General features: G+C 36.9%; 1 protein-coding gene across 8 annotated transcripts in view; it reads right to left on the minus strand.

Moving 5' to 3' along the window:
- Positions 1-223: 223 nt before the first annotated feature.
- cdc42bpb (CDC42 binding protein kinase beta (DMPK-like)) overlaps positions 224-16,336 on the minus strand; it is a 191,881-nt gene continuing 175,768 nt past the window's right edge. For 6 of the 8 annotated variants that reach the window (XM_048599870.1, XM_048599869.1, XM_048599868.1 and 3 more), the window contains 11 exons: positions 14,741-14,822; positions 13,904-14,120; positions 13,731-13,793; positions 12,900-13,496; positions 8,408-8,505; positions 8,218-8,302; positions 6,876-6,996; positions 6,642-6,759; positions 5,112-5,220; positions 1,897-1,958; positions 224-1,752 (listed from right to left, as the gene is read on the minus strand). In XM_048599870.1, the coding sequence (XP_048455827.1) occupies positions 1,621-1,752; positions 1,897-1,958; positions 5,112-5,220; positions 6,642-6,759; positions 6,876-6,996; positions 8,218-8,302; positions 8,408-8,505; positions 12,900-13,496; positions 13,731-13,793; positions 13,904-14,120; positions 14,741-14,822 (1,684 nt within the window). In that variant the 3' untranslated portion in view covers positions 224-1,620. Of the gene's footprint in view, positions 1,753-1,896; positions 1,959-5,111; positions 5,221-5,359; positions 5,516-6,641; positions 6,760-6,875; positions 6,997-8,217; positions 8,303-8,407; positions 8,506-12,899; positions 13,497-13,730; positions 13,794-13,903; positions 14,121-14,740; positions 14,823-16,336 lie in introns of all 8 variants that reach the window. The other 2 variants (XM_048599871.1, XM_048599866.1) reach the window with 2 other exon arrangements.

Here is a 16,336-nt window from a genome sequence, read left to right on the forward strand (position 1 = left end):
TGTCCTGTTCTGGTTCAACTGACAACTTAATTTTCACCTCCCCTGCTCCAGTGCTGGTACCAATACCTCAAGAATCTGAAGATTTCCTTATAGTATCATTTCTCCTGTTACTATTAGCCGACTTAATAAGGCTGCTAAAATAGTAGAGAACTTCAAAACAATGTGTCAATGTTCCTTTGACATTTCAGGGTCTTTGTTCATGTAAACACAGACTATTAAACAGTTTGTTACCTCCCTCTTATGCTTTATTGACAAGTCAATATTCAATATTTTGTCAAAGCACAATTCCATAATTACAAAGAGTGGTTAGCTGATTTTTAACACTATCCACTTTCACAAATTAACATAAAAAAACAAACCTGTTTCACCAGTAGTGTTAGGCTCCACAGTGAGCCCTTTTAAGTAAATGAAAGAAGTTTGATTAGTTGCTTAACGTGGCACGTCACAATTACCCACTCGGTCAGGAATCTGGGTGACTAAAACATGCAAGCTCTTTGCAGTGATCTTGAATAGGGAAATCATACTGCATCTGTATGAATAGTAAGTTGTCACAAATACAGCACGGAAGGCACACAGGTGTGATGACAAATTGGATATACTGGCTGTGGTGTATAAGCCTTTAATGCAAAATGGACAATTCAATGAGTAAGAATGTTATCATACACCGAACATGAGTTATATATACATTGACACACGTACACATTAATTGCATCCACCAGGAGCACATCATCTGGGTGCATATCAAAATGTACAAGACTACTGTGGATATCTTTTGATTTTAAACCAGTACAACATGTTTTGATAGTATGTATTTTCCATGCAAAAACTGAATTTGAAAATGATCAAATTAATGTAGCTTTCTTGTATCCCAGAGTCCACTGCCTTATATTTATACTACCTCTTAATCAGCAATAAGGACAATCATAATTTGTCAAATCTTACAATAATTGTATATTTGAGAATGCAGCAGGTCCAAGTCTGGTGTTTCCCAGCATTAATATTTCTGCATTGGGCCCATAGACATTGATAAACATAGATATGGTCTTTCACTACAATACAGCACAAAGAAAGGACATCTACTTCAAAAGGTTAAAAACAGTAATACAAAAAGCAACTAAAATTCTTATTCACAGTATTATTTACTAGTGTCATGTATACCCTGAAGAAAACATTTTTTTCTTTTTTAATATATAAACTAAGATACAGGAACAGTACATGGACAATTTTATTTCACCATTTACCAACTATATTAGAAATTTGGAAGGAAAGTTTGGTGTGAAAGAATGTGTGGGCTTCACAATCCCAAAATCATCTGGCTGTTAAAGGCTGCAAACTTAACAACAACACTGCACAAAACCGTAATCACCAAAGAATACGAGTAACACAGTCATTTTATTGGGCTGATAGTCAAAATAAGCTGGAAATGCTCATAAAGGAGCCTGAATATATAATTTAATGTGCAATCAGCAAGAATTAACAGAAGGAATTATTCTCCATTCTTGGCACTTTCTTGGAACAATTCAGCAAAACTCCATTTTTCAAGAGGAAAAGAATCCGTGAAACGGAGATTCCTATCGTTGTGTGGCTTTATGATCTGCAAAGTGTTACTGGAGGCAAAAGTCATGCATCACAAGTGGAATGGTCCAAACCATCCAGTGTAATTTGGTTCCTGTGAGGAGAGTTTGGACTCGGTGGGCTACTTGGATTTGAGCTGTTTGAAGGAGTTGAATGCCTTGTTGAATCAGAGTCCTGCTGATATATATATATTAAAAATCAGTAAGCATATTAGTTTGTTTGTTGCTAATCCACAAGAAAGTATAACCAGGCAGTGAAACATTTTCATTAAGTTATCAATTTAAATGAACTGAGCCCAAACAACTGTATCTCCACACCTACCTCTCTCTCAAAATCTTGATCAGGATCAGAAATATTACGTGTTGTCATGACACCTTCCCCACCTAAATAAAAGAAATGTCTACATCATATGCAAATACAGTACTTTTGCCATATTTAAAGAATAGTACAAGTATTTCTAGATATCATATTTAAGCAGCATTCAAGCTTCATTCCTGGCAACTGCAGAGAATTAATGGAATCAACTATTTAAAATAGAGATAGAAAATATCCAAATGGAATGACCTAATAAATAGCAGCCAACATAGCTCCAAACTTTTTTTGACTAACCAATGTCAGACGAGTGGTGACATTTCAAATTGGCAGCAATATTCTACACAACGTAGAGAGTCTAGAATTCAAAGCGCCTTGCCAAAGAGATAAGTCAGTGGATAATAAGAACACGATATTGGAAAGTAACAGTAACTGATGAAAAAGTGGCAGAAAACATTTGAGGATAGTGAGGTTAACTGGGGCCTAATGGTATACATAGAATGCATGACGGGTCTGTCCCCAAATCCATTCTGCAGCTAGTATCAATAAATGACCAACATTCTCATTGCTCCCGAGAACTTATGGTCTCATGTGTGCCATTATGAAAACCACCTGTTTCCACCTCTGTAACATCAGCTGGTTTTATCCCCCAGCAGCTCACCTGCTGCTGAAATCCTCATTCATGCCACGGCTACCTCCAGATTCAACTATTCCAACACATTCCTGGTTGGTCTCCTACATTCTACACACTAAACTTGGAGGTCATCCAAAAGTTGCTCTTTGTTAGCTGACCTGCATTGGCTTCCAGTCAAGAAATGTCTTGACTTTAAAATTTTCACCCTGGTTTTCAAATCTCTCCATGGCCTTGTGCTTCCCCTTCTCTGAAATCTGATATCTGTTCTTCTATAATTCTGGCCTCTTGAGCTTTCTCAGTTACAGTAGCTCCAGTATTGGTTTGCTGAGCCTTCGGTTGCCTAGCCTCCAAGGTTTAGAATTCCCTTCCTATACCACTTTGCCCCTTTAAGGTACTGCTGAAATCTACCCCTGACCAAGCTTTTGCTCATCTCCTTAAGTGATCGGTGTCATACTTGGGACTTTTGCCCCATTAAAAGTTCGACATCTAAAGACGTCTTTTTGGAAATAAATGTTAATGCTAATTACTCACATGCAGAGCTAGGTAGAGCTGTCGAAGCACCCATCTTGGCAGATACATTTACCTCACATTTGAGAGAGATGGTGGGATTCTCTGTTATGGGTCCTCTCTTATTAACATAAAGCTTTGTTAAATTAACTACTTGGTTTCAAACATTAATTAATGTGTTATCAATATCAACTCCTTATTGTGGTAACACCTTCTAAAACTTTGACTGGGTAGCCTCTAGTTGCATTCATTGGAAAGGTTTAGAGTACATAGGTAAGAAATTTGTTATTCAATTGCACAGCTTTGGTCAGGCCACACCTGGATACTGACTGTTTTGGACTTCATATCAAGGGATGGATATTCTTGTATCAGAGGAATGCACTAGACGGTTCACCAAGTTGATTCCGGAAATACGAGTCAGTGGAAAAGCCTGTAACTGGGAGCACTGTGAATCCTTGAATTCTCTCCCCTTGAAAGGTGTGGACATTCAGAGTCCAGGTTGATAAAAATAGGACTTTTACCCCCTCTTAAATTAAAAGAAATAATGATTAGATGGGTAAGTGGAGAGGAGGTCAAAGATGAGCCATGATCTTATTCAACGGCAGAGAAGGCTCAAGGGCTATATGACTGACTGCAGCTCCTATTTTCAGTCCTTGCTTGAATTCAGTGTTCTTCTCCACAACAGATACAAACAAACTTAAACTAGTACAAATGGGTAGAATTCATTTTTTAAAAAAATCCAGAACAAAAAAAAACTTACAAAATTGCTCTTCAATAGTCCTTTTGAGCCTGTAGGCTGGAATTTGTTAATATCCTACCTGCTTTCTTCAGCTGCCAAGGAAGAGGTTTCTCTATCATGGTTAATCTAGTATATTAGCAAAAGCCATAAACTATTCTCTGGTCACCAGTTCCAGCTCTCTTTTCAGCATCTGTTTGAGGTTGAGCTGAAAGGCTTGCCATGTTGCTATGGTATTTGACCCCCCCCGAGATGAGATCAGCAACACACAAATGCCATCATCTATATCCACTTCCTTTCATTGTCAAATTATTCTCCTGCCTTAGCTCATCTGCTGCTGAAATCCTCATTCATATCTTTGTTACCTCTAGATTTGATTATTTTAATGCATTGCTGGCTGACCTGCCACCATAAATCTTTCCATAAGCTTAAGGTCAAACAAAACACTTTGATCCATATCCTAAAATCACACAAATACCATTCAACTATTAAGTAGCTTGCTGTCCTGCAGTGACTTCCAATTTTGTTTTCATGGCTTTCAAATTCTCTTCCTTATTCAGAAATTCCTTCATGACCTTGTCCTTGTCTCCAACTGTGTAACCTCATTTAGCTCTATAACCTTCAGAGATATCTGCATCCAGTATTTTAACTGCTCTATCATTGGCAATTGTACTTTCAAATGTAAAAAGATTCACGGTTTGGAATTCTCTATGTAAACTACTTCTTCACATCCCTTTCTTTCTCTTCTTCTTCGAGGCCCCTGGAGACTTTGCATCTGCCCTAATTTCCTCGTGTGGCTCAAACTCTAAATGATAGCGGTCTCGAAAAATGCCTTGGGATACTTGATTGCATTAATGAGAGGTGCCGGTGTTAGACTGACGTGGACAAAGTCAGAAATCACACAACACGAGGTTTAGTCCAACAGGTTTATTTGAAAACACCAGCTGCTGGACTATAACCTAGTGTCGTATGATTTCTGACTTAGTGCATTAAGGCAATTATATAAATACAACACTCTTGAAGAGCAACAAATTGTTTCTCATACATTATAATGAATACTCTTCCCCGCACACAAATGTGTGTCCATGGATGAAGCTAGGGAAGAGTCTTTTTTGAAGAAGAAAAAAGGTACACAACTTACCATCCAGCTATAAACCAATAATTTATTATTTTACTTTTATTGCAAAATACATTTCCATTTTTTTTAAAATTAGAAAACCTATACAGTGATCAAGAACATTCAAGCATTTAAAAAAAACTTTCTTGATCACGCTGTTAGCAACACCCACGTACAATTCAAGACTGTTAAAATAAAGGATCACAATTACAGAAGACAAATGTTATTACCTGATGCTGTACGTGTAAGGTACTGTTTGCTTCGTTGTTGTCTTGAAGGATTAGATTGGGAAGCACGTTTCTCTCTCAACTGCTCATCCTGTGATACTGGTGACACGCTCTATCACAAGAAATGAAAGATGACATTTTAATTTGTTTTTTTTTTTTTAAAAAGTGCTCAATACTGCTATAAAGACGGAGTTGAAGATGATCCTGTTTTGAGAATATAATCAGCTGCATTTTGGGATAGGTATTCCTACCCTGACTGAAGAGGGGGGACAGGGAGAGGAAAGCACAGGGGAACTTTGCAGTGAAAAATGATCATTCTGGAGATAGATTTCAGCTGAGAGTGGGTTAATGTGATAAACATGTTCAAAGTTAGTCAGAGATGATGAGGGGGAAGGAAACTGATTGTGCTTAAGTCGACAAAAGGAAACAGACGAGTTAATTATCTCAGGAAAATATGCATCCAAGAAACTAATGTGCTATTTTCTGATGCCCACAAACATTTTAAAAAAACTTTTAGATTTCAGAAATTAAATCTGACTACCAAAATATTCATAGACATTGATACCAAAGTCTAACTTTCACAGCGGTTATTTTAGAGCGATAAACATTCACAAGCAACAACAGATGCTTGCTTGCTGTCTGTAAAAGGTTTAACACTTCTAAATCCGTAAAACATTTTATACGGTGAACACATTGATAGGTTGTTACAGAACTGTGAAGTAACTTAAAAAGAACCGACATAAACTATAACATCGCTTATTGGATCTTTTAACTATAATTGCTACTTTCTGTATGACCTCAAGAGATGTTTGCACAAGCATTTTTTCTGCGGTTACTCTGGTAGTAAGTACTCAGCCTATACATGTAAAACATTTTAAAAGGTGCCTGTATGTTTCTTGATTTAGAAGCTACATTTCCATTGCAGTGAAACTCTCATTGAAGAGATGCTCTCTAATTAAAAGGAATGAGGTACATAGGATACAAGTTGAAAGAAAATTGTAAGTACAAACAGTATATAATTCACAGTTTAAATTCTGTGATGTTGTTTATTGATAAAGTTGAAGATCATTCTGAACATTTCATATTCAATTACACTTAGAAATTTGTTTGAGGCTCAAGACTAATCTCAACTCCTCAGAATTTTTCACTTGTGTTGTAAAAGTAAGGATTAAACAAATAATTACAGCAGTTTAGCTAATTTAAAAGATAATTTGGGCACAATATTCATTGACCTTGTTGCACAGATTCCTAAGCTAAGTTTGTATTCTAACAAAGATTATGCAGATTAGGTAGATTGGATAGGTTATACTGCCCATAGTGTCCAAGGATGTGCAGGCCAGGTGGATTAGCCATGGGAGATGGTTCTGGGTGGGATGCTCTTTGGAGGGTCACTGTGGACTCAACGGGCCAAATGGCCTGCTTTACATTATAAGGATTCTATGATTCAAAATGGAATATAACATTTCAGTTGGACAAAAATATGGAAAATTGGACAAAAATATGGCACTTTTAGTGTCTGTTTTCTATATTTACCAGTGGGAGATCCATAAGTACTTGCATGCCATCTCCTGGCCCCATGTGAGCTACATGGTTAAAGTTTGTTGGATTTGATATCAGTTTTGACCGCATCTCAGGATCTCTCAGCATTTCCCTGGTGTGAAAATATACGTAATCAATGTAAGACAGAGGTTTTGGAATTACTCATAAATATGGTTCAACATCTTTTAAATTACACATATTTAACACAGCCAAAGTTAGGTATCCTACCGTCTTTGTTGTAACCTTTCCTCTTCTGGTATCTTAAAAGCAAATCGCTTTTTGCTGCGGGTTCTGAGCATCTGTTTTCTGCTGTTGTCTGATGTGTCTGGCACACTCAAATTATCTCCCTCTGCAAATAACGTGTGAAATGAATGCACATTAGAAGGCCAACTGCATCAGATATTAAAGGGATAAGGCATCAAGATGTTAAAAAAGGACAATTAAGGGGATGTGCAAATTAAGTCTTGCAATCTCTGCTTATAATGTGAATATTATAAGCCTTGCAAAAATTCTACTGTTCATAAGCACAAGAGATTGATAACTCAAATACAAGATAACTAGATGGTCTTTTGCACGAATGAACAAATATCTGTGAACTAATCAACTGGAGAAAGTAAATCATGATGCCATTGAGATACTCATATGGGTTGCAAAAGTCTTTCTCCCAGTTGTCTTCAGTTTTAAAAATAGGACATGAGGCTAGAATATTGCAACAAAATGTCATTGGTACTGTCCAGAATTTTGCCCATGTAACGTTGCAGGAGCAATCTAGTGAATACTGTCAGACTACTCTGACCTTGTCTTCACTCAATATTCTCAAATGGTTTTTCCATCAGGGATCACAGCACAGCACTTTGGAGTGGTTGCTTAATCCAGGAATATCGAATGTAACATTCCGCACCCTAGTCTCAGATGAGATAATTTAAATCAGCATAGACCATAAATTGAACTGGAACTTTTTTATTCTACGTAGCTTAGTACATTTACCTTGGCTTCTTTAAGATTTCATTCACCTTTTAAAAAAGTAATGTTTGAGAAAAGCAGCACACCACAAAGCAGAGAGTATTAAGTGCTACTTCAAATGTGAATTTTCTGACTTTCAAACTTGTAAGAGATAAATTCTCTGACAATCAATGTTGGTAATTCTCAAGTCAACAAAATTGGAATAAAAACGAGCTCATGCTGGCACAAAAGCTATAATGTAACGCCATTCTTGTATGGCAATGGATCTTAAAAAAAAATTGAAATTAAAAATAAACAAACAATACGACGTTAAATCTCCTTATACCTAAAAACACTAAGACCTCCAAATTGAAATCTCAGACTAAAATTATTCTTTATTGAACCACAGGTCTTTGGTATTAGTTAGAACTTGCTGAAGAAAATGAAACCATAGGATATGTGTAGAAGTGTTTGGGACCAATTGCACCATGACATCCAAAAGTTAGAAATGAGGACAAGATGGCAAATATACAATCTTCCAAACATAGCCTCAAAGCAAATGTCCACTTCTCCAACATAATGTTTGACAAGGACTCAAATATACGCATATAAAATTAATGAAACAAACCAGAGTAGTTATTCTTGAAATATATTAACCGTGGAGGTTCCGAGTTGAGCTGGTTTAATGAACCTTCAGCATTTAACGGTCTGATCTGGTTTAAAAAGAAAACTCAATTTGAAAACTGTATCATGTAAGATATAGAATTGTTAAAAACAGATGTTTGCATCAAACAGGACTCCATGACCGTCTACAGTACCTTCCGAAGAGGAATTGTTTGGACCCATTCCGTTGTGTTCACATCAAAGACGTCCACACCATACTCACTGTATACCGTTAGATATGAAGAACTGTAACCTAGCATACATGTAAAAACCAACCAGATAGTCAAATTCAGTAAAAGACATGGGTCTGGAGCTTTCATTAAGTTGTGTTGGTAATACCAACATAATTTGCACAAACTATTGTTAAAAAAAGGAGTTACAAGTTCAAATTATGTCCAATGCCAATCCAGCTTCCTCAATCTTCAAACACTACTCTTTAAAAAATTGTGTGCTGGGAGCCGAAAAACCGGCTACACCCAAATTGAATAAATACACGGTAGTTTCCCAAATCCTTCAAAGGGACTCTCAAAATGAAGCTCTTTTTTGTTCTACAGACACCAGACACTAATGTACACTTTTAAGTTTTTCAGTCTCCTACGAAACTAACTATTGCACACAAATCATCTTGCAAACAGCTCTGTATATTTTCTTTTAAGGTCACTGTCAATTATTTAAAACTAGGCTGCTCACACGTGATGGACCCATCTTTCTAATATTTTTTGTGATTAATCATTTTCAGTTATATTAATAAAACTGCACCAAGCCACCACTTTTAAATTTGTCAAGGAATTTGTTAATGCAAAATTTTAAGAAGTTCTAAAACTGCCCTATTGGGCTAGTTTATGGAGGATTATGCATTTTGGCCATATACAAGTATGTTGAAAATGAAACTTGAGCAAAACAAGTACACTTCCCACAGTCTGGAGAACAATTTGTATCCAAACCACCAATTCAACTCAAAGTGGAAAATGTTAACCCTGATATTCAAAACTGAGTTCATCAACAGTTTCTGTTAAAAAGCCAATTCCCTTCTTTCCTTTGCAATGTGCTCCCCTTCTTTCCTTATAGGGATATGGTTCTACAGACACCATGAACTTCAGTACATAGCTTTCACTGAATGCTCTTCAAAATAGTCCACATACCAACAACAAATAGCACATAACTACACACACTGCGCACCTTAAATGAAAATAAAAGCACATTAAACTTCACACTGATGCAAACTGGCATTAGAAAAGCAAGCTAAGCCACATTAGAGTGGTTGAGCAAAAGCTTTGTTAAGGTGATCTGTTTTGTGATATCTTTTGAAGAATCATTTGAGAAAATCCTGCATTAGAAGACACTAATTTCAGGTGATCAATGAAGAGACATTGTAGGGATCAGAGTCAGAGCAATAGAAACCCGAATTAGATTTGAGATATGGTAATTGCTCATACCACCCTATGATTAATAAATGAAGACTTTCTGGGTCAATGAAATAAAAAAAAAATTTCTCAAAAGAATTTGTAAAAGCATTTTCATGAGATACTGAAGCATAACACATAGTGCCTGTGCCATCAAATTCTCAGATTAATTCAACTTTAAGCTTATTAGAAAATAAATTTTCAGCATATTTCAGATATTCACAACTCTGAAAATTTTTCTCATGTGTCTTCTTAATCCTTCTTCCAATCACCTTAAATCTGTGCCTCCTGTTAAAATGATTTTTATTTAATTTTAGTTTTACACCTCATCCCTCAGCCGCCTCTGAACTAAGGGAAACAAAGCCAGCTGAGCTAATCAATCTTCATACCTGCAACTTTCAAGCCCTGGCAACGTTCTTGCAAATCTCCTTGGAGTCTCTCTACAGCAATTACATCCTCTATGTAATGTGGTAACCAGAACTGTACAGAAAACTCCAGCTGTGGCCTAACCAGTGTCTTGTATTGTGTCAGCATTACACTCCTCTTTTGTATTCAATATCCCAGCCAATGAAAGAAAGCATCCATCTACTTTCATTACCACTTTACCTGTCTATTCTTCTATCTTCGGGTACCTGTGGTCACGCACCCCAACTTCTGAACTTCCTTCGCAAGATCTCATCTCTCTTTTTGCCTATGTCATTAATCCAAATATGGATCACAACCTCTGGCTGCTCAACCTCTCCCTTCAGAATATCCTGCACCCACCCAGCCATTCATATATTCTGTACCCAATGGCCTTGGTCAGGAAATCTCATAGCCACGAGTACCTCAGGCTTATAGGGTATCATATGGCTAACATAAAGGCCTAGATTTTGTGGCAGCATTGATAATAGAAGTCCCAAAATTCTCAGCCATTAGTGCTCTGAAATCTGATTCACACCAACAGAACCACAAACCCTATCAGAATGAAGACTTGTGATACTGCACAAACCTCTCTCTGACAATCGAAACTGGACTCATGGTCATTATTAGACTCTTAATTCGAGATATTTGTTGAACATAAATTCCACAATCTGCCATGGTGGGATCCGAATCCATGTCCCCAGAACATTACCTGGGTCTCTGGATTAATTGTCCAGTGATAATATCACTGGGCCATTGCCTTACCAATCTCCCGCATTCAAAAATTCAAACAGGGCCATATGATTCCAATGCTGATTCCCTAAAATGGACAGTGGTCTCAATTTCAGTTTAGAGATAACCCAGTATCACCCTTCTTGGCTTATAAAAATAGGACCTTTTGGTAATGAGGATAGTAGAAGATGGTTTCAAGATACCACTTTTCACAAACATGCCTTTAAGCAAAATCCTAAAAATGGAACCAGGGAGGAGAACTACCCTCCCAATTTCTGGGAACATCATGAGGAAAATCTTTACAGGGCAGTCAAACTAAGTGGTAAAAAATAATCACAGACTAGAATTAGAACTTAAATTTAGAACTAAAACATTGACCAAGAAATCTGCACAGGTTTGCTAGTAGCAATTGCGTAGTTACAGTTTTAACGCTTTTGCTTGTTTGTAAGAAGGGATCCGAAGTTAACTGGATGATGTGACTCGATTCTTATTGTTCGGTTCTTATCTTGTGAAATAAAGTAGTTCATCCAACGCATACCTGTCTTGACTCCTTAAAGTGACTTTAGTTTATCAACGGAAGCTTAAAGATGTTCATATGAATCCTGCACAGATCAAATGGTCCTATTCTTAAACAAAGCTGCATTATCTTATTATTAGATGGCAGTTTAGGTATAGTCATGGCAAATGTCTGGTACTGCTAAATCTGACAGCATGTCTAAGACAAGATTTCAATCTTTTGCGCCTTTCAAAATAAAAGTTTAAGAGATTTGAAAGGTAGCATCCCTTTTTGAAATCCTTTCCAGTTTATCTCTTATTCCAACAGTGAATGCTGAGGGTATCATGGGAAAATTATTTTGAAAGTGAAGAAACCAGGCTAGGTGCACAACAGTCTATCATAATTACAGAACAGGTTAATACTTGTATTTTTAAAAAAAACCTTTGAGCTATTGAAAGCCACAACCAGGTCTGTTCTACCTAAGAATTAGAGAAGAATGTATTTTCAATAATTTAGTGGGTAAATGTAACCTTGGTATGTTCTGACGTATGAAGATTGGGTAAACTTAAGCTCAATTTTTGGTCTAAATTAACTCATCTCACTCAGTGTGGTAACAGGGCTCAAATGAACTTCATAGCTACCTTCCTCCTGGTAAAGGGCCAGAGCAATAGGTGATATTAACCACAATTTCTACTATGTTCATTATCCAGTGACCTTTGTTGGAAAGTATAGATGTGAGATTTTGAGGAGGACAGGATAAAATTGATCTACTAACCCACCATTCTGACTTTGAACTATAGTGCTGGTCCTCCATTGTTGTTGGATCAAAATTCTCAAACAACTCCTTCACAGTGTGAGTGTAGCAACACCACATGAACTACAATGGCTCAGGAAAGTGGCTCACTACAATGTCCTTAAGAGAAATTAGTAATGGACAATAAATGCTGACTTGGCCAATGGTATCATTGTCCATAAAGGAATAAAAATAAACTAGTTAAGTACTATAGCATTATTCTAACAATGTGGAATAAATGTACACTCCAAAGATAGATCGATAGATATATAAAAAGTAAAAACAGTAGAAGTGTGTATAAACGGGCATTTAGCTTTATATATCCAGATATAAATTTTTAAAATGTATGCTAATCTGTGAGCTGTGATAAGAATTCTTCCTTGATTATAGCTCTGATTGCTATTTGATACTTGCATAAGTATTCCATTTCAAATAATTATTCAGCTAGCTGAAAGACCTGATTCAATTTTTTTTGCAACAGACCACACATTAAGTATTCATTGCTTCAGTGCAAAATATTTTGTTTGGCATTTGAAAATATCACACACCTTGATCTGGAAGGCATTTAAAAATATAAACTGAAAAACTTCTTGAAATATAAATTTCAAAAATGGTAATTAATTGAATACTCAAACGTACAATCCAAGAATGGTCAAGTGTTTAGCAGCATTTTTGGAACTATTGTAGTAGTAATACTTTTAAGGGATTCTTACAATTGGCATGTGAACTCGAATGGGAAAAAGGATTTGGATAAACAGAAAAACGCACATAAAACATAATATAACTGCAACTGATGCACAAAGCAGAAATTGTGTACATACCGCAGGCAACAGGAACTGCAGGCCACATCAGCTCTTGCATTCGTGACCTTCTCCCTTGCAAGTCCACATATACACCAACATGGCTAAAGCAGAGCAAGTACTCTTTACTGCTAAGCTGCATAGCACAGAGAGCATCAAAAGGTTGCTGTGAGAGAAATGCAAGTGATGAGTCCATTGGATTTACGAGATTAATGGAAGGTCCATCTCCCTGGATGTTAAGCAGTGAAAATCCAGAAGGGTAGCCAACACAAAGTTTTTCTTCAAAGATTGCCATCCATTGCACATTCCCTAGGGCCTGAATTTCATTGAATTTCTTGTAATAAGGTTTAGTTCGGCTAATTTCATAGCACAGGATTTGCCGTTTCACTGCCACAAAAAGAGCGCTCACAATACCCTGCCGCATGGATCCAGAAACCATGGTCTGGCAGCCTTTTGTTTCAGTGAGTTTAATATCAAAGGTGGTGTCAGGTCCATCAAAAGCAGCCCATGGATAAAAATGAACGTGTCGGTTTCGGCCACAAATAAGGACAATGAGATTTTCTTTGGGAATGAGCTCAATCTGGTAGACTTTTTTACAGTCAGCTGCTCGAACAATCACTGTAATTAAAGAAGATATATTACACACATTACAAACTTTCCTACACTGAAATTAAAAAGATGTAATTAAGGTACATCTTTGACCACTTATTAAGTCTTCAACGCTTTCACATTGAGTAGAGTGAGCCAAGTTTATAAGAAATAAATCAGTTATAGATATTTTTGAAAATTATAATTATGGTTCAGTTGCAGTGAGTGAATTGAACACTCCCGAAAATCCGAACTAAAACTTACTATCTCGTGTTAACTCGACTGCATATAGTCCTTCCTCTGTACCCAGAGCTATACGCTCACGATCTATGAAAATCACAAAAATTGAGATTTGATTTTACAGAAGTAAACAGGAAAGGTTAGCACAAATGTTTATATTCCCTTCATCCAACAAAGAAAACATCAGCTAGTCTTACCGATAACAGCAGCAGATAAACTTGTTTTAATAAAAGGCAGTGTACTATCATACGCTTCCTGTGGAATATATACAACTCTGTTCCTAAGTTTATTTTTTTGTAGGATATTCTGCAGTCCTTCTAGGATTCCAACCCATTTCCTTTTCTCACTTTCACTTTCTGTCAGGATTAGTAATGAACAGGTCTTTGATGGTGAGGAGAGCAGCAAAGTTGTCACCTGCAGAATAGAAGTTAACATAACTTCATTGGTATAATTATCACAAATACAGTTATCATCATTTTTGAACACAAAGTAAATTAGGGTGATTTTGTATTCATTCACAATGATACAAAATATTGCATTTTCAGTCATGGCTTTTAATAGTTCCTATAATATTCCTTCAGTATTGGAACAATGTGCCACTAAACTTTATCCAAAAATTCTCATTAACAATGGATGTTAGAGAATGGAGGCACATTTTGATCTTGAAAAAAAAAAATTCCAGCATTTCAACAGGACAAAAATTACATCGACTAACTCAACAATACACTTCAGACATTTCTGACTGAGCTTGCCAGTTTAGGGGTAATACACAATGAGTCACCAATCACTTCCTATAGGAATCTCAGAGACACCATGTGAAAGAGATTTTCATCCCTATCATCTGGGTTAGATTTCAGCCCAAATTCCATTGCTCCTAAGTCACAATATGAAATCAGTACACAGATTAAGGGCTTACAGATATTACTGAAATGTTAATACATATTTCATATACTCCCATTAGGGCACATTTCCATATGGACAATGGCAGGGGAAGATAATAACTAAAATTAAATTATTGTTAGGTTGATACTAACCTTGAAAATACACGGAATATCCTTCCGGGTAGCATGAATGACATCAGATGCAAACACTGAACTCACAGAAAAGGCTTCATCTCTGCAAATAAACAAGTTTAATAATGATAATCATAACATAATGAATAAAACAAAACCAAATCTAAATGAACGGGATGAGAGCATCCATTGACTAGACTGGCATTTATTGCCCAATCCTAATTGCCTTGAAGAATGTAGTAGAAGCTGCATTCTTGAACCACAGCAGCCCTTGGGGCGTAGAGTCACCCACACCGTTTTTAGAAAGTGAATTCCAGTACTTGACCCAGCGACAGTGGAGGAAAAATGATATAGTTCCAAGTCAGGATACCGAATAGCTTGGAGAGAAACTTGCGGGTCATGGTGTTCTCATGTACTTGCTGTCCTTGTCCTTCTAAGTAGTAGAGACTGAGGATTTGGAAGATAGAATCAGAGGAGGCTTGGTGAGGTATTGTATGGCATTTTGTAGATGGTACACACTGGAAGTTACATATCAAAGCCAGTGAACACTATTCCATCACACTCCTAAATTATGCCTTGTAGATAGTGGACAGGTGTTTGGGTGACAGGTAGCGAGTCACTTGCTGCAGAATTCCTAGCCTCTGACCTGGCCTTGCATGAACAGCATTTACATGGATGGTCTCGTTCAGTTTCCGGACAATGGTACCTGATGGGATGTCAATAGTGGAGGATTCAGTGATGATAATGCAATTGAACATCAGGAGTTGATGGCTGGATTCTCTCATGTTGGAGCTGGTAACTGCCTGGTTCTTGTCTGGCATGATTCATCATGTTAAGGAAAAGCACACAAGCTTTGTAAAAGGGGCACTCTTTTTCTACCAGCTTTCCAAACCTCCCCTGTTTAGTTCAATCATAAGCAGCTCTGGTTGTTTATTAGGCCCTTGACATCACAGCATAGTTGGTAGAAACACAATAGTTGGATATTGTTGGATCAGGAACAAACTCTTTTTATGGATAATCTTTGGATTGTCTTTGCATGATCCCATCATTATTAGTTGTAAAATACTTGAAATCTATTCCCAAATTCATAAAGCTGCATCTAATTTTCTGATTCAGAAAAATTATGAAATAAGAGACCACAGGATCTCAGTAGGTCATCCCTATCATCTGGGTCAGATTTCAGCGCAAATTCCATTGCTCCTCAGTCACAACATGAAATCAGTACACAGGCTTCCAAACATTACTGATCCACTTTTACTTTGGTGAAAGAACTGTGGAAATCTTAAAGAACTGATGCACTTTGGCAAGGAATTTAAACTGAAAGAACTGTAGATGCTGTAAATCAAAAGCCAAAATAGAAATTGCTGGAAAAACCTCAGCAAATCAGGCAGCATCTGTGAACAGAAATCAGAGTTAGTATTTCGGGTCCAGTGACCCTTCCTCAGAACGATAACTCTGATTTCTCTTCACAGATGCTACCTGACCTGCTGAACTTTGCCAGCAATTTGTTTTTGTTGGGCAGGAAGTTGTTTGATGAAATAATTTGGAGAAATGAGAGAAAAACAGCTCATGTGAGATCTCAATACTCAAGTTACACAATGAGGATTTCATGGTCAG

Source organism: Rhincodon typus, chromosome 8 (genome assembly GCF_021869965.1).
Source record: "Rhincodon typus isolate 14 chromosome 8, sRhiTyp1.1, whole genome shotgun sequence".
NCBI classification, from domain to species: Eukaryota; Metazoa; Chordata; class Chondrichthyes; order Orectolobiformes; family Rhincodontidae; genus Rhincodon; species Rhincodon typus.